Source organism: Barbus barbus (assembly GCF_936440315.1).
Source record: "Barbus barbus genome assembly, chromosome: 36".
Classification (NCBI taxonomy): domain Eukaryota; kingdom Metazoa; phylum Chordata; class Actinopteri; order Cypriniformes; family Cyprinidae; genus Barbus; species Barbus barbus.
The window spans coordinates 2,077,788-2,105,223 of NC_136714.1; the positions used below are offsets into that span (position 1 = coordinate 2,077,788).

Sequence of the window (27,436 nt, forward strand, 5' to 3'; positions counted from 1 at the left end):
GCATAAAGACGTGTTTCAGACAGCGCAGCATACCGATTTGATTCTTCTTTCATGTATCCCTGCGTTTAAGATGCATATGCATGGGGGGTTATGTCGCAATACTGGAAATATTTCTGTTTTAAACCATGAAGGCAAGCCAATGGATATCACAACAGCAACGTGCAAACTTTGCGCAATAGTTATGCCGGTGAAAGTCTTAACTTCAGTCATACAGAAAGTGAAAGTAAAACAAAAACTGATGGGAGTTTTCTAACGCTGCATTAACAGCGCATATTCTCAAGAGACAAGATATATACTTCAACATGTGCTGATAACAGTATAAATGAATCGACCTGTTTTAAAGACCATCCACAACAACATACATATATACATGCATCTACATGTCATATGTAGTCAGTTAATTATTAGCTGATCACTTTGTATACAATATTCTCAAATGATTGCTATGTAAACCCTGTTGTCTACACTTACAACTGCAGTATATAATGTACAGGCTATTAATATTCCCTGTTTGTTTAAAGCAAATAAAAAAAAAAAGAACTGTCATATGTGTGACAGATAAAAAATAATTTATGCAAAAGTAATTCATGCGTTTGCTGCATTCTTGTTTCCTGCAGTGTTTTAGCAAAAGTGTTTCACTGTTTCTATGCAACTGTTGTTAAAATAACCCCCATCATCTGAAGCTCTTTTAGCGCTTTCCATTTATAGCAGGGGAGAGAAGCATCACACACGGAGCGGAAAGGGTTGAGTACCATAAACTAGCCTGAGCGCTTGTGTGTACTGTTCTGCCCACAAACCTTAAGATGCGTTACAAATGCAAATATTTATCATCTTTTGTTACATTTTTCCATGTAAAATCATCACGTAGTTGATCAAGAGTTAAACAGAGGAGCTGTTGATGAGAGCGCTGGTGCGTCAGGCCTTTCATCCTGTGAATGACCTGGACAGCTGAGTAAAGGGCATCCGTGATTCGTAACTGTGGCATAAGGGCAAACGAGAGGCACTGCTAATTGCTGCAGACGTACTGTGCTCGCTCACACGAGGGTCTCTCCATGGCGCTTCAATTAATGATGCCGGGAGATTAAATATGAATGCACGCTGCCTCCTGCCCCACATCAGCCAGACTCCAGGATTCACACACGACTGATGCACTGATGCACGCTCACCTGGATGCATGGTATTCACATAAACAGTGTGTTTGAGCCTCGCTGTAATACTCAAAGATACACATACTGTGGTTAATTAAGGAAGAGATGTTTTTATGAGGAGGCTTTATGGGATATAACTCAGGGGTGCTGAGAGATGTTGTCCTAGTGGGAACTCCACTGAATTATTCATGCGTCCCACCGCACTCACGTCTAGACTAGACAGCATTCAGACTGACCATCACTTCAACAGGACGATGTGTGTGCGATGCCCTTGGTGTTTTCTACAATTTTATATGTTTGATGATAGTGATGGTTTAGTATTAGATTAAAAAATGGCCTCATGAAAGGTAAAATGCCAGTGAAAACAATATCCAGGGCAAATGACGGCCTTGATAAAACATTAAAAAGGGTAAAACAGCAGACAGAGAGTTTGAAAGCAGAAATGTCGAGCTGCATTACTTGAATTAAGGTGTAAATAAAGTTCACATGTACAAGTCGGGCAGCCCGTCGTTTATCGTTTCAGAATAAATTAAAAATATTTTTACACTTCTCATAACAACAATGTCTCTATCGTTGTGTTTTGTGATATTGCTTTGATGAGGCATCTGTGTGATGCCGTCATTATATATATTATATATATATATATGGGTGCCGTCTGTTCTCTGCAGCTCTCACAGTGCTTTGATGTCATACAACGATTGTTCTGCGTGCGCAGTGCCGCTGCATTAGATGACGTCAAATACGTTTAAAGCCGGCGCGAGAAAGCCAAACCACGACGGAGGCAGAGGATTAAACCTCTTCCAGAATTATTTCTGCACCTTCACATTTTGAATCTCAACTGTTGGGAAAACATGACTAAACATGACTAAAACGGTATGCAAAGTAACATAGCACTATTATTTCAGAAAGTATGTTTTCTGCTCATTTTGTTGAACATTTGACTATTCATGTGCAAGTTCAGGGTTTTGGTACTTTAAAGTTTCATGGTTTAAATATACATTTTAAATATACACTGTGTATGCTCCAGAAATAAAAGTTTAGAAAGATGTGATGCATTGTTTTTGTTAATATGACTCATCATATACAGTCTCTTTTAAGGGTATAATCAACTATTTTCCATTGTCTAGTCTTTAATAAGCAAGCAAAAATCACAATAAATTGTAATATCGAATAGCAATAGTAACTGCCAAGATGTGTTTTTTTAATTGTGACAGTCTGTATATTAAGTGTATCATTCAACTTGTTACCATGGTCTAGAGTTAAAAACAAAAATCCCAACACATAATAATATCGAATCGCAATACTTGTAGAATCTAAATTCTTTAAAGAATTGCAATACATATCGTATTGGCACCCAAGTATCATGATAGTATCGAATCGGGAGGTAGGTGTATCGTCCCATCCCTAATAACCACTAGATGGCAGAAGAGGGCCACTAATGGGCTCATTCAACTCACTAATAATAGGTTTTGCTGCTGGGTTTATATTTAGACATTATAAAATCACTGATACAACATTTAAAATCATATGTTTTTTCAAAGTTTACCACTTCTTTTGCACTGAGGTATCACTGTTGCATATGCCACGCTACAACAAGTGAAAGTAAGCAGGTTTATTGTGTTCGTTGGTAAGTGTCATGTGTGAGTGTAGTAAGTGTATGTCTGAGTGAATGACAGCTGATGCACTTCCTGTTCATTTATACAGCAAAGCAAGCGCTCTAAGGTTAAAAAATGCCAAATATAGAATAAAATATATAATAGATATAACTGAAAAAGCACATTTCGATTTAACAGTACATTATCAATACTGAATTCATTATCTATTAGGGCTGTCAAGCAATTAAAATTTTTCATCTAAATATTACATTGCAGATTTATTTAATTAATATAATTAAGCATAAATTAATTGCACCTCGATTTGGCTGAGGAATTTTTTTGTAATAGTTGCTTTAAACCTAAGTAGCGCTTCAAGATGTCTCCTACGATCTGTAAATTAACTCACTAATAAAGTTTTAAAATAACAATTAAGGGAAAAAATAAGGGCTGAGACGTTGTTTTTTTGTTATTTCTAGCAGCTCACACAGACTCCATAGACATGCTCCATTAATACACACATCAACGATTTAGTGATGCGAACACATGCAGATCACAGATCGGATCATGAAGTAGGACTCAGACACAAACTGTGCCGTTTGCTGTCCTGCAGGCCTGGTGTCCAGCTGCATTAGTGCTGCATGTGAATAGAGGCTGAATCACATTAGATGCTTTTTCCTGCACTAATTCACCAGGAGCAAGCGCTCTCATAAATGAGCCCTGCAGCATGCAGCTATGATCAATGCAGCACATGCTTAATGCTATTACAGCAGAGGAGAGCCCTGCAGCACACGCATTAAACTCTAAGTGAACCAGACCAACACTGACCTCCCCCAAACCAACACGTGCACCCCTAAACACAGTATTACACTAGACATAAATCATGTGTGCTGTTGAGGAGAATACGCTGCTACTTCACTAAGTGATCCGATGCGCCAAACAGTTGCTGGTCTCCATTGACTCCAAACAAATACTTTGGAGTCAATGGAGACCAGAACCTGGTTACCAACATTTTTCAAAATATATTTTTTAAAGAAACTCATATCGGTTTGGAACAACTTGAGGGAGAGTAAATGATGTCAGAATGTTTGCTTTTGGGTGAACCATCCCTTTAAGGGCTCCATGCTTTTTTCTATAAAGAAACAGAATGTTGAAGGAAATTCTAGAAAATAATTTAGAACTTTTGCTCTTATTTGTAAGTTCAGTGTGTCGAAAACCCAAAATGTTTCATGTCTAGTCACATTCAGTTAGGAATTGCATGAATCACGTAAATGCTATATATTTTCAATTCAAAATGGAAAAATTTGAGAAAAAGTAGTTTGCGTCGCTGGATTTTATATTGGATATAATAATAATAATTATAATACATTTATTTTGTGTAGCGCCTTTACAATCCAAATTAAAACACAAAAATACAGAATGACAAGTCCAAAATAGAAAGGATATGAACATTTCTACCGTAAAACAGTTGTGAAATATTAAATGTTTCACTACTTCCAGTTAAAACTGATGCTTCATACTGGAATTCGCACTTTGCCTCTGTGAACAGTAAACTCCGCCTACTTTGATTGGATTGGCCATTTCAATCATTTTGACATTGACGAGCGCCGTTACACCCCTCACAGGCAGACCAGCCTAAAAATGTAACGTTTAAACCTTTTTGTCATCCTGACAACAAACAAATCACTGCATAATGGAAGGCAGCAGAGCAGAGCAAGATTTTCAGATTTTGGAGGAACACTTTGGCCATTTCTAATTATTGGGGGGGAACTATGGTGGTTACGGCCCTGGTTTAATGATTAAAAATGAGGGGATTAAGACAACTGCCGTATTATTTTTTTTTAACTATATAAATTAGGGCTGTACAATTAATTTCGATTTCGGCCTCCAACGATTATGAAAATACAGTAATCGAGATAAAACGATTATGGCGCCCCATTCCGCCCCCTTTCCAGCGGTGCACTTTCGCTCCTCCATAAAAGCCCAATTTCACGTGCAAAATCATGTAACGACCCTTTTGCAAAATAGAACATGCTTGATTTATTTGAGTTAATGAAATTTATTCATGTTTTTAAAAGCATGAAAGAGAACTTGCGCTTCCTCGGGAAGATTACTGTGTATGCGCTCAGAGACGAAACACAACACGGACATTTAAAGTCATCTTTTAGCGCCTAAACGGTCAAATACATGTAAAAATGTGTCAAATTGCGGCGCTTAGTGACTATTCACGTAAACCCTCGTCGTTATGTAATAAATGAACGTAAAGAGTTGAGAATGAAAATACATTTGTAAGAGTAAATTGGATCCGTGCGGCTCTTAAAGTGACAGCGTGTTATATTCCTGCTGCCGACTGTGTGCTTTATATTAATCAAACAGCAAAAGACAAATTCAAAATCACTCACTGCTCTTCACAGAAGGACTTTTGGTATTCTGCTGTGGTACTGAGAATTGTGACATTTCGCTGGTCTCTAAAATGTAGATGTCATAGCAGCCTTATTTACAGAAAATATATATTTGATATATATCACTGTTTTTAACTAAATCTTTCATATAAAGTTTTGGTCATACGATTACTAATAATCATTTTAATCAGAATCAGAATCAGCTTTATTCGCCAAGTGTGCGCAAACACATGATTGTTGTGGTTTTCAAGAAGCTCTTGGTACACGCATACATACATATCTGACATGAGAACAGAAACATTTAAATAAGACTTAACAATAATAATAATAATAATGTGTAAGAATCTGGAACAGAAGATTTATGCACAGATTTGTGCCTCATTTACTCTATATACAGCTGTTTAGAAAAATATGCATATATATTTACAAAGTACTAGGGAGAGAGTCAATAATTAGAGATGGGGAATGAATTACAAGCATTAATTACAGAACACAGGTAATAATTCCTGTGTTTTTATGTCTAGATACCTACTATAAATACTATATTTTCTATCTTACAGTCAAATATTACAATAGTAATATTTCTTATTTTGAAAAATATTTTATTTAGTAATAATAATAATAATATCTATCCCTACAAACGAGCATAGCAAGCCTGAAACATTTTTAATCAAACTGCATTTTAAATTAGCATTTTTATTGGAAAAAACACAACTACATTTTATAGTGAAAACAGCTTAAACATCTATGCAACTGCATAGCAATGCCCCAGCAACCACCTACAACAACTCTTCACGCCAGAACGTTTGGCATGGGCACATCAGACAAACAGGCAGACAGATGGTATGTTTGTATTTAAGGCAGAGCTATCCAGGGGCAAGCAAGGTGCCAACTTACACCAATGTGAGCGCTGTGAAGAGAGCAGCCATATGGCACCCTGCCCTGTCCATACGCTCCACAAGCAAAGCCCAAGCTCTTCCTTACAAAGAGACACTCGATGTCAGACCTTCAACCTGAACCCACAATCAACTGCATGACGTCACACACTCATGGCATGATTAAGGCTGATCTGATCCCATCTGCCTTCACACAACAAGTATAGGAAGATCAAAAGCTAATGATTCGGGATGGGAATCACAGATGCGTCTCCAACACACCAGCATGTGTCTGCTGCGGAGGCTTTATAAAGGGAACACTGTCCTTCTATGGATGAGCAAAAACCAAAGCGTTTATAGTTGGAAACAGATGACTATAATGGGCACTGAAGGAATGAAGGCCAATGTTTAACTTACATACGGCCCGAGAAAACCATGTTCTTCATGCAACTGGTTTTACAGTTTGCCCACAACTCATGAAAGCACAACTATAGCACAACTAGTCCAAAGCATCACTCTTCACGTGTGGAGTTGTTTCAGATAGCAAGCAAAAGACAACAGAAGAACGCCGACCTAACCTTTCTCTTACCATCTGAATATTATCCAAACAGAGGCTGAGAGCTTTTAGCCTCTCTATCCTGGGAGGTTTAGGGTGTCATGTGGACAGGAAGGTTAGGCGATCAGGATCAATACACTCAGCATTAGCCTCGACACGTTCCGTTCCATCATTAAATTATGAGTCAAGGAAAATGCTACACTTTGAGAGAGCAGCTTACCTCCACTTCCTGTTACACACCAGATCTGCTGACTGAAAGAAAATCTATGAGTGAAAGCGTGACAATCGGCAAAACAACAAAAACAAAAGGTCTGAGCCTCCAAAATTTTTACCATTGGGTTTGGTAAATGTTAAGAAATGGTGCACGTACAGAAGTGTAATGATGGATTCACATATCACGACTGACTAGGAGGATAAACTAATGTGTGAAGTACAAAGAGGATGGCATTTCTGTTAAGTCATGTATCAGATTTCCGTCTTCACATTTATCTTTACGCTGCAGTCACTTAGTACTGGCAATATTTATTAATATAGGTAACTAAAACTAAAACTATGGAAAACATTCAAATAAATTAAACCTATAATCTATAAAAAAAAATTAAAAAAAATTTAGGAACTATTATTTATTTTTATAATTTTTTAGTTAGTTTAGCTTGATGTGCTAAAAGAAATCAATCTGCAATAAAAAACAAAAACAAATAAAAAAATTATATATATATATATATATATATATATATATATATATATATATATAAACTACATAGAAATCAAACTAAAAGAATAAAAATGGCAAAAACACACAACTAAATTATGAAAACTTTAACTAAAATGACCTAAAACGATTTCAAAATAGAACTAATCGAATGTATACCTTGAATGCAATGCAAGTCGCTCTGAATAAAAGCATCTGCTAAATGCATACATGTACAGTATATATAGTAACTTTGTGTGAGAAACACTCTAAACTGTAAATATTAATAAAAACTATAATAGCATCTAAATAATACTAAAATAACATTGGTTTGCATGATATCACATGAATTCTTCTCAAAACGTACTTGCATGAAGTGGCGTTTCGGATCTGGGGCCGTAACACAGGATACGTTTTTATACCTAGAACTGTTTTTTATCTTGACAGCGTCTTGAAAATGCAAAGCTCTTGGCGCAAGACTCCTAAAAACAAGGAGATATGACACGCAATGCACATGTGCACTTCTGAAATCAGCGGTGGAAGTGTTGGTATTCAACACTTTTACAATTATTCCAACATTTAAGAGATTAGTCAAGGTCTGTACAGCCTCTTTCAATCAGACAAAAATGTTACTCTGAGCAACTTAACTAGATCGTTTTGTCTGATGCACGTAAACCTATCTGGATGTAACCCGCAACAAAGAGCTAGTGAGTCTTTTTGCTTATAGAATTAAAACTGCAGGATTTAAAAGTCAGTCTGCACATGATATATGCATGGAGATCAGCCCGGTCCTGTCCAGCGTCCCTCTACACTCTTAAAAATAAAGGTTCTTTAAGGGGGCTGTCACAGCAATGCACTTAAACAACCTTTAGTGCAATGGAAAGATTGCATGGAACCATGGACGCCAATAATGAACCTTTATTTTAAAGAGTGGACTGTCAGTGCAGGCTCTTATTAGTGTTCTTGAGAAGGAAGCCTCCAACAGGACATGAGAGCACCTGATATTCGAGAACTAAAACACTGACACTTGTCCATGGACAGTATAGAGGGGAAAATGGCTTTCAGAAGGCCTTTAATAACACTGCCAGGCGTTTGGCTGCCAAGTTCAAGGATGGCCAGACCCTGGGACACTAATGGAGCCGGAGAGTGCAGCCGAGACACAAATCTGAAGGCCAATTATCGGCTCCTGAATTATGAATGATGGAGATCTTCCAGCTCGGACATATCACAGCAGGCCACTAGCGGAGCTCAAATCCCCGGAACGTTATGAGCCTGCTGAACATCAACTGTAAATCACGAATGGAGAGGAAAAGAAATGTATGTTTGAAGACAGCATTCAAAAAAAGAGAAATAAATGATGCAAACTCTAAGGAATCGAGGCACGCATAGTCATATGTATCGTATCGTGAGCCCTAAAAAAATAACGTGACATTTTTAACCACTTACATTAAACAGATAACAGTTCACCCAAGCCTCATGTTATTCAAACCTGTGTGATATAGATGTTAGTCAGATTGACGATGTAAATCTTCAGAGATTTTCACTAAATTACAGTCCCTCCAGGATTTCACCTTTTTAATAGTTTTTATTTTGTGGTTGCATTTTAATCTTGGGACCAATTCTCACTATTAACTAGTTGCTTATTAGCATGCATATTATTAGCATATTGGCTGTTTATTAGTACGTATAAAGCACATAATTGTCTTATTCTGCATGACCATATTGTAGATCCCTTGATTCGATCCCATAGCTAAACTAAATCTGCCTCACTATTAATAAGCAGCAAATTGAGTAAAGCAGGTGTTTATTGAGTAAAAGTTGTAGTTAGTTAGTTAGTTGAAATTCTTTTTTTTTTTATATATATATATAATTAGGATACTAATGAAAAAATTATTGTAAGTAATTATGTAGGATTGCAATAAAAATATAAGATTTTGTTGATTTTGTATTGCATTGGTGGAACGAAAGTGAACTATAATTCGCACATATTCTGATAAACTCCATCTGTGCATCACAGAAGAAAGCAGGTCGATCGGGTCTGACAACACGAGGGCAAGTGAATTACGAGTGAGTTTTCTTTTTAGACCTAGTCTACCACATGCATAAAACACATGCAATAGTCTCAGTGTTTACAGTATTAGTGAATGAGTAACAGCAGAGTGACGTGTGAATGTGCACAGACGCCTGTAAGCTTCATAATGAAGACAAACACCAGGCAGACACACGTCACACTCCATTCACGTCCAGGACAATGTCTTCAGTACTGTACGTGTACTGTAGCAACATCAGGACTAGAGCGGCTTCCTGTCATGAATCATCACTGAAGAGACTGCTTGTGTCCAGCGACCGCAAATCAGACATGTGTTGGTAAAGTGTGGACTTGACTGCATGTTGAAACAGAGTTTCGTGAAGAGGGGAAACCCACAGCTACTGCTGCTATTTATTCTCTCTCCGGCTCAGAGGTGGGAAAGTTCATCTATAAATCCATCAGAGCACAAACGCATCTGACTTTGCATGTTATTCTGCATAATCAGCGTAATAACTCAGGCTCCGACTATTGTGTGACACGCCCACTTTTCACCATCCAATCAAAACCAGTGTTTCTCTCACTGAATGTGAGCTTTGCTTGACATTTGGATAGTTCAAAGTTCTAGTCTTTGGCAGCTTGACTTCCTGATGAGTGATGCTTTCAGAATATTGTTCTGTTTATTTGAGCGGCCCAATCACAAGAGTTTGGGGCGGGACTATCAGTTTGACTGAACAATGGCAGATGGAGAGTGCATGGAAACACTCAGAAATGACACTTACAGACACAAAGGTTCATGTAGAGTAATAACACCTTACTGATGGTCAGAACTGGTGAAACTGATATTCACCGCATGCAGGATATTTTATGAAATGGGATGCATTCAAGCCTTCGTCGATTCATGAGAATCAGAAAAATATCTTTAAGATGCTTTTCATTGTCTCTGGCAGCAGATGCATGAAGAAAGAAAAGAAAACCGCATGCATATCCACAGCAAAGCACAAATACACACGCAGTCAACACACAGCTAAATAATGACATCACTTACTTTGGAGGACCACGGCTGCAAGCAGTTGGCATAGCAACGGACGAGGAAAGCCATTTCCCAAATAAGAGAGGGAAACTTTCCAGTGAATGAGAAAAGCAAGAGCGAGTTCCTCTGAGAATCCAAACAAATAAACACTCGACCTGGCGTGATGTCAAAAAACAAGCAAATTACGCAGTATCCGTGTCATCAGGGATCACCAGAAACGAGCATTGCAGGATAAATTCTGTGCACTCTTAAAGAACCCCGTCCAGACCCATCAGCACTCCACAAACTTCCTCTTCACACGAGCACAACTCCACGAGTCCAGAAAACTCTACGCGTCTGCACCCTTCTGGTCCCGTGCTGCACTGGAGACCGAGTCCAACGCAGACGCTATCTGGGGAGAACGGCAGAATCCGGCTCTGGAGCTCGTCCCGCTGCTTCATCCAGCCTCCGAGCACGCATCCCTGGCCAGAGACTCTCCCTCGAGACACATCCATCGATTGGACGCTCTGCCACTGAAGACGGAGAGTCTAAGAGTGAGAGGCACAGAGAGAAGCCCGGCAGAAAAGCATGACATCACCTGTGATGGGAGGGGAGGGGTGGGGTGGGACAGGGGGACTGCATTAGAGCGATTGGCTGCGCGGAGGAGAAGAGAGGAGAGGAAACGCGAGCGTCTTTATTGATCAGACAACAGCCAGCATCTTCTGCAAACTCCACTGTGCACAAACACAGTTCATAAATGACAATGACGGGGAGCATAAATCACTGCTGGAGGAGATGGATGGCGAAATCCGCTTGTTATGCAAATGTATTCCTTCTGCAAGCGCACCGTGATCTGTTGCACTCTTTTTTGTGAGCGCGACAAAGGCGCACTTCTGCAGTGGCATGAGGAAAAGAGAGCCTGTAATCAGGTCAGGCTGGGAACACAATGCAAAGCACTGCATTAAAAACGCTGCATGTAATTTTTGCTGCAGCTGAGTGAACACACTGAAGCTCTCGCTTCTTCTCTGAAGATGTAATGGGAAGTGCGTCTGAATCCCATGCCTGCTCACCTCAGAAGCTCAAGCATGACATCATCTCTTTCAGAGGCAGCCAATGGGAGCGCAGCACATGGAGCTTCCCGAGGACTGAGCAAGACGCTGCCTCTGAGCAGCTTCTCATCCCTCAGTTTGGTTCGCTTCAGGCACAGATCAGAATCAGAGACGCAGCACACACGGGAAACACTTGAGAGCGGAATCCTAAGACGGCTTTTCTGCAGGGTTCCATCACGGTATCCTGTCGCATTTTTTTGATATGAACACTTATTATGTACCTGTATACAAATGGAAACAGTAAGTGTACACAGAAATGGCATGCAATGCAGTGGTGGTGCAGTTCACTTTAAATGTTTGCAAACAGCATCAACGCAGCATATCTCAGGTTTGTTTTTTTCCACATCTATGTAGTAGATTTCTCCATATTAGGCATGACGAGCATATTTATTATATTAATTTAATTAAATTTTTTTATTTAAAAAAAAAATTAATAAATAAAAAATAAAAAAATCACACACACACACAGAAACAAATCACTACTACATTATAATACATGTAATAATATAATATTTAGGTGGTTTAAAGGTTCCCCAAAACGGTATGAATGTGAAAACAGTGAGTCATTACTGTGAGTAAAATATGTGTTGTGAAAAAGATAAATGTGCTTTAAAACTATATGTTGTATTGTAGAGATTTTTATGTAACGTTGTAAAATTTGTGTGATTAACTTCCACAATAAGAAATTAGAGTAAAGTAATCAAAACACCTCGACCAGCCCAACAAAGTAATACTGACTCAACCAATGAGATGGGCTTGAGGCGGGACTATCTGTTTGTCTGACCAATGGCAGCGAGGGGGTGTTCAGGAAAAAAAAAACACTGCACCTTTAATATTTGATAAATTAACAACAACAACAACAATAATATTTAAAATATTAACATGTCTTTCTACTCTATGCAATACGTGTTTATGAAGCCTTAATATAATTCATAATGTGTAAGGGTGGGTAGTATGACCAAAATTTCACGTTTCACGTTATGACCAATTTTATTTCACGGTAACGATAGTCATTTATAAATGTAGTTCTTCTGAACATAGACAAAAAGGGCTTTATGTGATAAATAAACTCAAATACTTCACCTTGTTTGAATTTTCTTTTATCTGGTAGATTATTTATTTATAAAAACACAAGATTAACTGCCCCCAAATGACTATTATGTATATATAAATACACACACATGCATGTGTATATATATATATATATATATATATATATACACATGTTTATATTTTCGAAATATTTACATGCATGTGCGTGTATTTATATATACATAATAAATGTACACAGTCCACACACATATATTATGTAAACAAAAACTTTTATTTTGGATGCAATTAATCGTTTGACAGCACTAAATTATTTATATGACCATTAATAAGTTAAAAGTAAGAACTGGGACAAAGCTTAAAAGGATTGTTCACCCAAAAATGTAAATTCTGCCATCATTTACTCACCCTCAAGTTTTTCCAAACTGGTATGAGTTTCTTTCTTCTGTTGAACTCAAAAGAAGATATTTTGAAGAATGTTGACAGCCAGACAGTTGACGGTAGCCATTGACTTCCATAATATGTTTTTCCATACATTCTAGAAAATATCTTCTTTTGTGCAAAACAGAAGAAAGAAGCTCATACAGCTTTGGAACAACTTGATAACAATTTTTGGGTGAACTATGCCACAGCAGACCTGCTTTAGCCATGTTCACTGAGCACATGAACAGACCTGCAGTGAGGCTGTAGAGAGTAAACAGAAGACTGACAGGATGTGCTTCCTGTCAGACAAAGTGTCTAAGAGTTGAGTGTCACGGTTGCTGCTTCAGAAGCCTTGACTCACGTGCACGAAGCATTAAGACACACAGCGTATCAGTGCCGGAGGACAGCGGCGTCTCGCGGCTGATTAATGCGTCTGTGCTGTAACTAATGAGAGCACACTGAGGGAAGGGGCGTCTGTATGCCCACAGCTCTCGCTGTCTCTGCGGCTTTCAGAAGAGTGACAGTGACAAGCCGGTGGGACTCAGACCACCCGGACATTACCTCTCACACAGGCTTGATATTCATCAGTTTCTTCATGCTAACCAAAATATGCGCTACACTGCAAAAAATGCTTTTCTAACTTAGATTTTTTGTCTTGTTTCCAGCCAAAATATCAAAACATTCTTGAATCAAGAAAGTAAAAATTATTGCCTTGTTTTCAGGAAAAACAAGTGAAAATTAAGTGAGTTTCTGCTTGAAACAAGCAAAATAATCTGCCAATGGGGTGAACAAAATAATCTTATTTCAAACAGAAAACAAGATTATTTTGCATTTTTCAAGCAAAAACTCACTTAATTTTGACTTGTTTTTCCTGAAAACAAGACAATAATTTTTAATTGTCTAGAAGATCTTTAGATAGATATTTTGGCTGGAAATAAGCCAAAAAAATCTAAGAAAGAGTATTTTTTCAGTGTAGCAGCTCACTAGAAAAAATAATCAAATGAAGTTAGCTAATCAAAATGTTTTTACAATTCATTAAAAGCTTCTGCAGTCAGTAAAATTACTGGAGCTTATTCATTTTTAAGCACTGGAGAACCAACATTCATTCTAATGTGACAAATTATGACGTTCATTTCATGAAATTAACTTAGAATATTGTAAATGAGCGATTTAGGTTAGTAATTTGCATAAAACAAGCCCACACCATTACCTTACAAGGGCTTTCTGCAGTCTTTCATCACTCTCAGCAAACACAGAACACTCTCTATAGCCGAGGTACTCATCAGGTGGCCCGCGTCATGCTGAAGATTAATGTATTTTTATTATAATCTGCACTCAAAAGTAGCGCAAATATTAGACAGTGTGATTTTAATTAAATATACACATGCACAGTAGTAAATGCTGCTTGATCTCTGCAAGTGCTGCGAGTTTGAATCGCTTATAATGTGCATTTGAAAAACCCACACGCCCCAAACAACTTAGAGAAGCATTTATAAACCTGCTGTCCAACAAAAGAGAACATTCAATAACATGATTTTACTCCACAACATCAGACAAGTGTTTGAAATAACTTCACTTATCTGATGTGGCTTCTTATCACAGAATGAGGCAGAAAATATATACTACTGTAATAATGTCGATTAGCACTGGATTATAAATATACTTTATTATTATGAAAATACCAAAGAGAGTGCTTGAAGAACACAGATAAACCATTTATTGTCACATATTGTAGTGTCTTCATGTTTGATCAGTTTAAGCGTTTCTATCTTCTTTCTTTCAGCTACAGCGATAGCTGTATGCCTTTCCCCATATGAGGGATTTCCTGGAGCGTCATCATTTCTATGACTTCTGTGATGCATATGTGGTGTTTATGCGCGAGGGCGCCCTCTTGCATCCAGTATGAATGAAACAGACTCTAAAAATAATAAAAATTTGTTGAACATTCTGAGTTTGTTTGATACTCTGAATATGATTTTTTTTTTTTTTGCAATAACAGCCATTTATTTTGTGCAAAACAAACTTTTAATCCACTTTTTTGTTCCAGATTTTTCCATGTTCAGTATTATTTTAAATAGCGCAAGGACAAGCAAGACTTAAGATAGATAATAAACTGTATGTAGTTTAAATGTGGCCCCCTTGACCTCTGAACTTAAGTACCCCAGCTCTATAGTGCTGCAGCAAGATAACAATATAGTGCATCCAAAGAGAATGAGCTACTGGTTAGACTGAATTTTTTACATTTGATTTGTTTCTTTTGTTTTTTTTCCATCCTTGGTATTCATGAGAGTTCATGAGAGTAGTCCAACCTATCAACTTGTTTTGTGAACCAGATCAAAATATTCTTTAAACTGACATACATGCATGCATACATAAATAAATGCATACATAAATAAAATAGTCGAACAAATTACTTCTTCTACAATTGGACACTGCTGCTTAAAATTCACTGTTTTCCTCACAAAAAGACTGGAAAAACAGCACATGAACTGTATGGACTACTGATATGATGATTTTGTGTGAACAAGTTTCTCCAAAGTTCCTTCTTTTGTGTTCCTGGGAAAATGACCATTGTTGCACAATCTGCTTAGTGTCCAGTACTATGGAGTTACCATCTGCAGGGTTCACACTTCACTTCCTGCTATTCTTCCAGCTCTTCACACACACTTTCTGTAGAGTGAGCTCGGATCTGAAGCATACACGGCAGAGTGAAAACCATCCATCATGAGAGATCTCCTCTGCTGTAAGTGGATGAAAATATGAAGCGGCCCACAAGGCCGAGCTGGATGATGTCATCCTCTAAATTTAGACCTCCAGCGCAAACAGCAGCTGCAGAGATGCTCCCATGTGAAGCTTCCAGCCGCTCTCGTGCAGCACACTCCATCGTTGGGCAAAACAAGTGCATTTTTCCAAACTACAACACTGATTCTCAGCCACAGGAAACAAGACGTGCTCTGTTTGACAGTTTAAGGTCGCTCTAACTTCATTACACTGAAGGAAAGCCCCAAGCCGCTTCTGATACAAGGATATTAAAACGCGCTTGTTCTGTTTCCACTGGCAGATCGGAGCGTTTGTGGAATCTAATCAGCACAGAGTCACATGAACACGAAGCGCGGCGCTCCTGCACTGCAGCTGAAAATACCGACTGATGCATCGACAAGCGTTTTATAATTGCATTGAGATTCCATAAACTGGAGCGCTAAAATATTTTAGTGGAAAATGCCATTATGCCTTCTAGTTGTGAGCAGAAACTGGTTCAAAGTGCTCCCTTGATTATTAGCATATTGATAAAGTGTTTCATGTGCATGCGCTGTGAGAAGCTCGTCACAATTAATGTTTTTAAAGTCTCTTATTTTCATCAAGGCTGCATTGATTAAAAATACAGAAAAAAAAATGAATACTGTGAAATATTATAGCAATTTAAAATAACGGTTTTATATTTTAATATACTTTATAATATAGTTTATTCCTGTCACATGATCCTTCAGAAATCATTCTAATTATGTTGATTTATTATCAATGTTGGAAACAGTTTTGCTGCTTAACATTTTTTGGAACCTACTTTTTTCAGGATTCTGTGATGAATAAATTTAAAAAGAACAGCATTTATTCAAAACAGAAATGTTTGTAACAATATAAGTCTTTACTATATTTTCATTAATTTAACATATCCTTGCTGAATAAAAGTAATAATTTCTTTCAAAAAAAAAAAAAAAAAAAAAAAAAAAAAGATTGAGCCCAAATTCCCCAATTTTTTATTTCTATTTTAAATCAATGCTGTTTTTATACTTTTTATTCATCAAAGAACCCTGAAACAGGCTTCCAAAAAAAGGTTAAAAAGCAAACAAACAAAAAAATACTAAGCAGCACAACTATTTCCAACATTGATAATAAATGAACAATGATTTCTGAAGTAACACGTGACACTGAAGACTGGAGCAATGATTCTGAAAATTCAGCTTTGCCTGACAGGAACAATACAAATTACAAACAAATATATTTAAGTAGAAAACCGTTATGTTTAATTGCAATAATATGTCACAATATTACTGTTTTTTTTTTTTTTTAATCAAATAAATTCAGCCTTAATGAGCAGAAGAAACTTCTTTAAAAAAAAAAAAACATTAAAAATCTTGATCCCAAGCATTTGAATAGCAGTGTATGCAATTTCAGAATGCTCTTTAAATTATGGTTTGATATGGATAATGTTATCAAAACGTACAATAGTCTCTGATGCAGTGACGTTAGCCAATCATAACAGTGTCAGTTTACTGATAGCCTCATCAATGTCAGTTCCAAAACAGCTTTTGTTTACAGTAGCAAGTTGGGATGGCTACTGATTTATTTTTACAGCAACATGGCAGACGAGGCACTCATAGTGGCTAAGTCTGGATACCCTGAATTATATAACATTTCTATATATTTCAAAATAGTTGCTATCTATTCTGCCACTTGGCTATTTTCTGTTATTGCATCCTGTCTCAAAAGCGATGCAAAGATGCGTTCTGTGTGAACGGCTCCTTAGAGTAAAGTCACGATGACACCATAACGCTGGCGGTCAAGGACGTTGGACTGGTAGGGAGCAAAACAATGACCTGTACAAGAGGCCCCAGAATCCCTAGCGACGATGAGCACATGCATTAGTCATATAGGAATGATTCAGCCATGACACACTGCACTATCACTGCTACAGCTCAACACCCGCTGCTGTCAGTGAAAAGCTCAAGTCATTTCAACACCAAACACAACAGCAGATATAGACACAAACACACAGACTCAGTTCTGACACAATTTGGATATCACTGCACACGTGTGAACACAAAGATACAATTCTGTTCATATTCTGTTAATTGTGAGAATTGGTCCTTAAAATTAAGTGAAAGCGATCAGCAACAGAGTCATTCTGATTAATGTTAAAGCACATATCGGTTATGAGTCTTAAATGAACAGACAGGACAAAAAAAAATACTGTCCTATATGGTCAAAAGATCAGACCTATGTATTAAGAATTACAATGCAAATGCACTGTAATGAACTGGTTTCCCAGCATGCAACTGCTGTTTACACTTTTCAGGAAGTCTTACAGATGTCTCTGCAGACTTTTGATCTTATAACTTCAGGAAACACCTTGAGCTCTTCATGAGAAATGGAGAAACACAGCATGAACTTCTGATTGCAGTAGTCTGGTGAATCTTCGAGGCTTGACTGCCAATCGATGGCCCAGACGTCTTGCAGACTGACAGGAAACACAACACCAGAAACCTGCATTCTGCTCTTGTTCTCATTTCCTTCTCACTGCTGATCACTTCACTGAGCCTTTGACAACCACACAACCATGTCCTATCAGTTCATTTACTCAACAATACATTAAAAACATGCAACTTGTACATTCAATAGACTGAATGTAACTCTTCTGTGATGAATGTGATTTACAAATATTTATAAGGTTAATGTTATCATAGAGGGGACTAGGGCTGGGCAAAAAAATTGATTTTTCGATTAATCGTTGTTGTTTTTTTAAATGACGTCGATTCGATATCGATTCTCAAAAGCCGCGAATCGATCTTTTCCTGTATTTATTTCAACAAACATTTAAAACATGATCTGATTAATGTGATTCTTGCCATAAGTCTTCTCCACTAGATGTCACCCTTATTTAAATTGTGCGATGCTACAACAGAAAGCCTGTCATTCGTTCAGTGCTTATCATGGCGGAGATACTGTTGATGAGAACCAAGAACAAAGCCATACGCGTGATTCGTAATGCTCAGGTCAAATGCTATAGTAATACTGTAAATCTGATATCATGCATAAGGCGCAATGAATGAATGAACGGCGCGACACTCAGTTTTTTTTACTACACACACACTAAAGCGCGGACAACGCTCACGGTGTTTTCATCTTCTGCCGTCTCACTATATGATGATATTAACACACGAATATCATCTCCAGATGCTCTGAGAGTCATTTCATTAGCATTTTACCATTTAATTCGAGAAAACTACCATCATATCACATGATACACAGCAGCTGCATGTTTCTCACGGCAACCCGTCAAAATAACAGTTTAGTTTAACGTGCAGAAACTGTCAGAATATATTACTATTTAGCAGTCTTAAGACTCAATGCTACTACCACTAATAGTTAATACATATTAATAAATCTCTATTTTTAAAGGAATAACCCCATTTGTTTTCGTTTTTTATTTTAACAGTAAACCTCTATTGTGCAGTACTTTGTTTGCCAAAAAATAAAAGGGGTTAATTTTAATTTGATTAGGATAAATTAAATGAATGTTTTATGCCTTCATCTGATTACCAGGAAAATTAAGAAAAACATTTTATAGATCCCTATTATTGTTTAAGAAAGGACCCTATATACAAAAAAAGAATAGGTTTAAAATACAGGCCTGTGGTTCTTAATTTCTTTTTATTAATTCAGCATTTGTAAACTGATGTTTACTGTACCTTTTTTAGAAATATCAATAACTTTTGTATTAAAACTATATTCACTGAACACGTGTTGAGGTCAGGAAGTCATTGTTAGGGTTCTGTCATGTGTGTCATGTGTTCCTGCCTCTTGTGCCCTTATTTGGTTTGTTTCCTGTTCTCGTTTCATGTCATTAGTAGTTTATCCTTGTCCAGCCGTGTCTGTTAATTTACCTGTGTATTTATAGTCCTGTCTGTGTTGTGGCATTTCGTCTGGTCTACTCGTTATCCCCGGTGTCTGTGTTTGCCTTGCCTTGCCTTGCCTTGCCCTGCCCTGCCCTGCCCTGCCCTGCCCTGCCCTGCCCTGCCCTGCCTTGCCTTGCCTTGCCCTGTCCTGCCCTGTCCTGCCCTGTCCTGCCCTGCCCTGCCCTGCCCTGCCCTGCCCTGCCCTGCCTTGCCTTGCCTTGCCCTGCCCTGCCCTGCCCTGCCCTGCCCTGCCCTGCCCTGCCCTGCCCTGCCCTGCCCTGCCCTGCCCTGCCCTGTCCTGCCCTGTCCTGTGATGTCTTCAGTAAAGTATGTTATTTGAGTTTACCTCCTCATATGTGTGTTCCTGTGTCCTCCCTCGTGTGTGCACCGTGACAGTCATCTGGTGCAACTCTCCAAATACTAACTGACATTTATGAATTAATTGATTTATGAACATATATATATTTTTTTTATCGCTTTTATAGCTCTATGCGCAAAAGGTTTGCATATGTGTTTTGATGAAAATATATTTGATCCATCAGGCTTTCATGGCTCATATAGTATGATATAGAGAGAATATGGAGGAAAAAACACCTACATTTTTATTTAGCGGCCCAAACTGAGCAAACATGCAATTTGGTGCAGATTTAACCCAATGATAAATCAATGAGATCTTTATATTTACATAAAGTGATATTAATATCAGTCGTCACTCTATATCTCCAATAATGTCTTACTAAGATAGTAAGACATACTTAGTTTGATGATCAAATCATATCATGCAATGCAATACAATGATGATTGAGAGATGAGCAAACAAATGTTCCAGAATTTGAGACGCACTGATTTAAAAAAAAAAAATTATGTCTGGATAATCAAGTAAAGCGAAGCTGCTTCAGTCCAGTAAGTGTTCAATATTACTAACAATATCAAAGTTATTTTATGTTTACTTTATATAAATCATTAAACGCAGTAGCTGAAGTTTGTACAATTATACTAAAAGGCTTTTGACTCTCAAACAGACAGAAGGCATACAGTAGACTTTGAGGTTTAACAGCAATCATTGATCGTGCTCATCATTTAGAGGCCTTAGAAATCTGCATTTCAAATATAACACAGGGTTAATATTCTTCTTAGGATGTTCAATAAATGTGTGCTTATGTGCACCAGCATACGACACTGACCGGTTGAGAGACAAGCATGAAGTACATCCACAGAAGGAACAGAAGCTGCGTCCAATTTGCATACTATCCGAAATAGTAATCGAAAACAGAATTAGTATGTCCCAAATCATAGTATGTTGAAAAGAGTATGCCAAAGATTCCCGGATGGTCTACTACTTGAGATTAAAATTCGAAGTGCTGATCGATGCACACTCTAACGGCTAATATTACCCACAATACATTGCACGGTGGACAAGGATTCGATCAGAACTACAAACACGGATTAAAAAAATTGTTAAAAAACTACAAACATGGCAGATATGAGAGACCAACAGACAGGCAGAGAAAGGGGTTTGAGTGATAAATAATCAATGTCTAACCTGATAAAAAAATATTTATTTAATGTTATGTGTGTTATATTTCATCTGCAGCAACATTGTGAACTTTTATAATGATACGTTTAGTCATTAACTTTTAAATGCATCATTATGCAAACATATGAAGAGAGTTCACGGCATGATTGACCCGCGACTGGCAGATCAATGTGCCTCTTTATTTCTCTCCAATACAGTAGGAAATTAAATTAAACAAAATGTGGATGATGTTAACTGGACAAGATGATTGACAGGGCAGTTTAAATGGTGACAGAATGCACGTAACTAAGCAACAGAGCGTGTGTTAAAGACGCAGTTAGTTTGTCCCAAAGCTTGCCAACTATTCTGCTACATACTCAAAAGTATCTACTTTTTCTACACAAAAAGAGTTCATACTTTTAGGGCATAGTATAAGTAGATGAATTTGGACGCAGCAAGAGTCTGAGCGCTTACCTGCTACAGAGACACATAGCATAAGCACAGACAGATGAACAACACATTCAAGATGACGGTCTCTCACTGTCTGCACAGGAAACTACACAGCCTCTGCTAACAAACTAGCAGCAGCAGATAACGGCGAAAGCCTCATGTCCCAGCACTGAGGAGTGTGTCCAACAGATTACTGAGAAGTCTAACTGACAGCTACTGATGCTATCAGGAGAAGAAACTCCCCTCTTGACTGCTGAGCACCAGAAAATTCACAAAAGTTTCTCAGAAGTACTGAGGTTGCCGTTTAAAATCATAATATTTCCTGCACCAAAGGGTGCTGAACTCTTCCAACACTAGAAATCAATCCCGTGTCTGATTGAAGTCAAAGATTGTGGCATCTTACCGTGGCGTCTACGATCGGCTGCCGCTCTCCTCCGGCGTTCACCTTATGGCAGCGGTGGTGCGAGTTTCCCTGTAGAGCCGCGTCGTCGCTCTCGCTGGCGTTCTGCACCTGTAAGGAACCAGATTCAGAGACGTCAGCATCCTGGTTGAACATCCAGTTCTTCCAGATCACTGAGAGCCTGTGGAGGCGCAGGAGACTCATGTGGACGGCGTTCACATGCTATACGGGACGAACGAAAGCGGGTCTGTCGTGTTGGAGAGACGGAGATGGCTAGCGTCGCGCAGCAGAGCTGCAGTCAGGCCACAGCTTCCTGTAGGAAGCCGTAAAGCTGCAAGCAGAAACAACACGTCTCTAGAGAGCCCTTTGTATAGCATGCTGTGTTTGAAACTGTAAATATGTGTTATATGTAAACATAGCTAGCGTTCAACTTCACATACTGGTGGTGTGTCTGAAGAACATGTTTCCAGTGAATCTGTATGAAGTCTGTGCTGCAGCTGATGATGCTGGGAGTCACACTTGCACATCACAATATAGGCTGTTTGTTGTTTTTGTAGGGTTTCTCCACACATATCTCATTTAAGCCACACTCTACACCATCACATGAATGCTTTGTGGAGAAATCCAGTCACGCTGTTCCTCATTTGTAAGTCACTTGGGATAAAAGCATCTTTTAAATTAATAAATTGAAAATGCAATCCCAGAATGCATGGCATGCTAGATGGTGGATGAGTCGAAAGAATGCTGATGTTTCTACTGAAATGTATTAATAAAAATGGAAAGAAATGGAAAAAATCCAGTCAATAAATGTGCGCTGAGGGCGCTTAAATTATTGTGCCATTAGTCTTGTGCGCTTCATGTGAGGAGTGCAATCTGTCACATCAGTCACTTATGAGTGTGAATGCTCCCTTAAAAAGATGCTGCCTATGAAGGAGGCACACATGGAGGTGCATGGAGTGAAAAGACAGAGACAGGTTGTCATGTCGGAGCAGAACGGCCATCCATCACGCCATTAATGTGACACACAGCTTTAAGCATCCAGGGGACAGATGACAGAAAAGACGCATCTCAGTGTTCGGTTCTGGACGAGTGTGTGTGAGAGAAAGACGGGTTAAACGGGCTGTAAAAAAAATATATGACAATATTCTCATGACAAAAAAGCAGCAGCGGACACAGACAAGACAGTGAAATGCTACAGTGCTGTTACATAAATCACATCGTCCAATCAAATGAGTCGCCTAAAACAAATAGGGGTGTAATGTTAGACATATTCTTATAGAAAATGTTACGTATCGGTCATTCGGTTCGGCACATATGTGTACATGCAGGGCTTTTTTAAGCACTGCATGTGCAGAAATTCAGAGCTTCTAAGATGGCACAATACCAATATATCAATATATATGATGTTACAATAACAACATACAAAATTGAGCTGCTGCAGGAAAAGTGCACAATCGAAGTTGTCCTAAATATATGACATGCTTTCAGGGTCAGAAATTAACTTTTCCATTAAGGAGCAATATTTGCACCCTGGAATTGATTTCCAGGGCCATCTTTTACATTTGGAGAGGCAATTTGTATAATTACCTTTCTAAATGTATCTTTGTTGTTTTTATGTCAACTTCTTACTTCAATTTCAATACTATAGACTGTTAACAATCAATATTTTTCAACATCAACAAAAGCCATCTTTTCACAGCAAAGGAGGAACTAGTTTAATGCTGCTCATGTTCATGTACAGTAATATGGTGTAAACAGCCTATAAATTAAAAAACAGGAAATCATCAGAGTGTGAAGCTGCAATATCATGACAAAATTCGTATTGTTGATTATTGCGCTGGAAATTGTAATAATGATTATTAATGTTCATTAATAGCTTTTTTGTGGGGGGAAAAGCAGGTCATATTCTGGCTAAAGACAAAACAAGCTAAGAAATTGCTGAGAATGTACAGATTACAGATTAGGAAGACTTCACATTGGTTATTTCAGTAGCATGAACTGGTCAACTGGTGTTGTTTTAAATGTGTTGTATAAATAAATGTTGATTGATTGATTAATTGATTCAGGGCTCTATGCTGAGCGCTTGTGCTCCTAATTTAAAATATTTAGTGGCACAGTCAAAAATTTAGCAGCACCTTCAAATCAATAATCAAAAATTCTGGTCAAAAATGAACCTTTCCATTAGGAGGTGATATTTGACTCCTTAAAGTGATTTACAGGGTACTTTGTTTTTACCTTTGTAATGGCATTTTTCTAACTTTATTAAAAGTATGTCATCTTTTATGTCAAATTCCCAAAAATATATTTATAAGCTTTTTATAATTTCTAATTAAAACAACAGAATAAAAACAAGTAGATAAGATACCAATCAAATGAAATCAGTATTTAAGAAATAAATTTGTACTACAGAGGTGGCACAGAAGAATAGAAGTGGTTTGTAGGTGTATTTTCAGATGTTTAATGAGGCTCAGAGGTTGCATAAGTGCAATTAAATTCATAAATTCAAGTTGAGGTTAATGTTTTAAATATACAATTTTGAATGAAGAAATATTAAATGATTTAAATAATAGAAAAGATACTTTAAAAATTAAACTAAAACCACCAGTAGATGGCGGTATATCACTGATTTTATCACTGATTCATTCATTTAATTGATTCGTTCGAATGGCTGATTCATTCAGGAATGAAGTACATGAGTGACTTTATGAATGGGTAATTGAATCATTGACTGTTCATTCATAAACGAAACACCGCTGTGTTGAATGGAGATGCGCAGCGGCTTGGCTCAGACTTTGTTTGAAACTATTTTCGTTGATGAAATAGAGCAAAATAAGGCAATAGTGTTGTAGTCAAACAATATAAGTCACTTAATATTAACTTCTTGTTTAATGAACTGTTGTATTAAATCAATATCACATTTGCAAACTCTTAATAATCATTAAAAGCTCTCACTCATCTTAGTTCATCGCAATCTCACAAAACTCCATTATAATCAACGAAGCTCCTTACACTGCACAATGAATCTCTTATTGTACACTCGGTCTACACTTTGTTATAATGAGAGGATACTGTGTCTGTGATACATTACTCAACGCTGCAAAAATACGTTGTAAGTACGTTAGAAACCTTTAAAGCTCCCTCAGCACAAACACAAATATGCTGATCGGGTCAGTCGTACTGTGCTCCTAAATATTTTTTCATAGTCGCACGCAGTAGTTTTCAGTCGCAAATGCAACTGAAATGGTCGCACTATAGAGCCCTGTGATTGATTGATTGATTTCAGTAGCATGAAAAACAAAACGGTTATTCAAACTGGGAATAAATGATCTAAAGAAAGTGAGCAAAGAAACAGTGAAGCACTCCATAGCTTCAGTCTAATGTGAATCATGTAATATAACTCCAATTATAATCACTGAAGCAACAAAATCAATTGCATAATTTCTGCACTTTGTTGCTTATGATGATGAGTACAGTGGCCGAGAGAGCTCAGCGTGCTGCAAATAGAAAAAACACCTGCAACTTAAGAAAACAACTTCCTCAATTTGACAACGCACACGCTGCAATGCTCACAACACAACCAAACAAAGAAACGCACTGCAAATAAAATTTATTTGGTTGTATTGTGAGCATTTGCAGTGTGTTTCTTTATTTGTTTGCTTTGTGAGCATTTGCAGCACCTGCTGTCAAACGGATGATGTTTTCTTTATTTGCTGGTGCATTTTCTATTTGCATGTGTTTTCTGAAGTTGCAGCGCGTTGAGCTCTCTCAGCCACCGTAGATGAGAGCATTGGTGAATGCAGATTCAGAATTCAGTCAGCGAGCATGCATCTGAACAACTCCAGCATTCACCGCGGTGACGAATCAAAACGCCTCTGATTGGACATTGTGTTCATAAGCTCAACAGAAATGTGTGTTTGGTTACAGCGCTCAATGCTGCAAACCAATGCAATATGAGCAAATCTACTGTAGATGTAATGCTGGAATCAACACTTTAATCATGACAGACTTAATAAATCTAACTTAACCTTTATATTAAATCTGTGGGGCATTTTTGTTCATTTTGGTGCCATTTTTGTTTTCTTTAAGCTGATGATTTTCTTCATGGTATTCAACTGAAACCAAATAAATAAACCAAATAAAATGTTACATGACTTCATGTTTTTATACCTTATTGGAATCATTAAGAATGTTCAAAAAACAAAAAAGAGCATTCATTGTGAGCATATGGAGGCCTTTAGTGTGTCCCACATATTATATTCTATCTCTAGCTTATTTCTGTCATTCCTATCAGAAGCAGAGGGTGGTGACTGACGAGAAATGTACTCTGTTATACCATTACACTGATAACATTTAATCACCTCACAAAAATATGTGAATGTGACATAACCCGAGGACCATTTACCTACATTTACCACTATAAAAACAATAGTGTGAAAATGTCAATCGGCTGCTGTTTTGGGGGTAACGCAATACAAGTAACGCGAGTTACGTAATCAGATTACTTTTTTCATTACATCAAAGTAACATTACTTTTGAATTTACAGTTACTTTTAAGTAAGTAATGCAAGTTACTTTTTCCATTTATTCCTCTCCTGTGCCCGTGTTGAGAGAAATTGTGAGTGAGATGCCGAGGCACTTCCTTCAACCTGAGCCTTATTAATTTCACTTTTCGTGTGAAAGGCCCTTTACAGTTGCCAAAACAGCTGGCTTCACAGTTGGCTTTTTGCTATTAAAAATAAAATAAGCAAGCCCAGCCCAGGTGATAAAAAGCAACGTAATTACGTAACATAAATGCATTACTTTCCATAAAAGTAACTAATGCAGTTACTTTTTTATGGAGTAATACAATATTGTAATGCATTATTTTTTAAAGTAACTTTCCCCAACACTGATCAGCTGATGAGTTTCAACAGGTTCAGCCTGGTAAAGCGCAGAATAATGCACCACTGCGGAGAGTCACGCCATATATAAAAGGACCACACGTTTCTCATCAGGTCTTGCGGGATATACACTGATTTCGGATAAACATGTAACTTCATCTACATTCTGAGCAGAGTCAACAGATGCTTCACTTCAGGACAGCCAATGAGAGAGAAGATGAACCCTGAGCTTTCATTTTCAGAGTTGTAAGATGTAAGATAAAGCTCATATAATGGCTCATTTTCAGCACGCTGAATGACAGATAAGAGATGATATCATTACCCACACAAACTCTCTTCCCTGTGACTGATTTTGTCACCTTATATCATATAGCCTATACTGATTTTGCCAAACTGCTCCTGGAGGTCCTTGTGAAAAAGATGTACACTTCAGATAGCGATTTTTCTGATTTTATGGATTAATTCGAGTTTAATGTTTTTAGAAATCAAGGAATCACAATTTTGAATAGAAATATTACCAAATGTTAGAATTAGACACTTTGACAATATGGCAGTGATAACAGTAAAGAGAAAATAATGATCCAACCGCACGTGATTGACCGCTCACATGTAACGCGCTCATATCGCTACAT

At 37.7% G+C, this 27,436-nt stretch overlaps 1 protein-coding gene across 4 annotated transcripts in view; it reads right to left on the reverse strand.

The window, feature by feature from the left end:
* The window catches only part of LOC306856220 (rap guanine nucleotide exchange factor 6-like), a 94,797-nt gene that overhangs the window by 44,702 nt on the left and 22,659 nt on the right, over positions 1–27,436 (reverse strand). For all 4 annotated transcript variants that reach the window (XM_079395360.1, XM_079395359.1, XM_079395358.1 and 1 more), the window contains one exon: positions 21,928–22,035. In XM_079395360.1, coding sequence (XP_079251486.1) covers positions 21,928–22,035 — 108 coding nt within the window. The remainder of the gene's footprint in view (positions 1–21,927; positions 22,036–27,436) is intronic.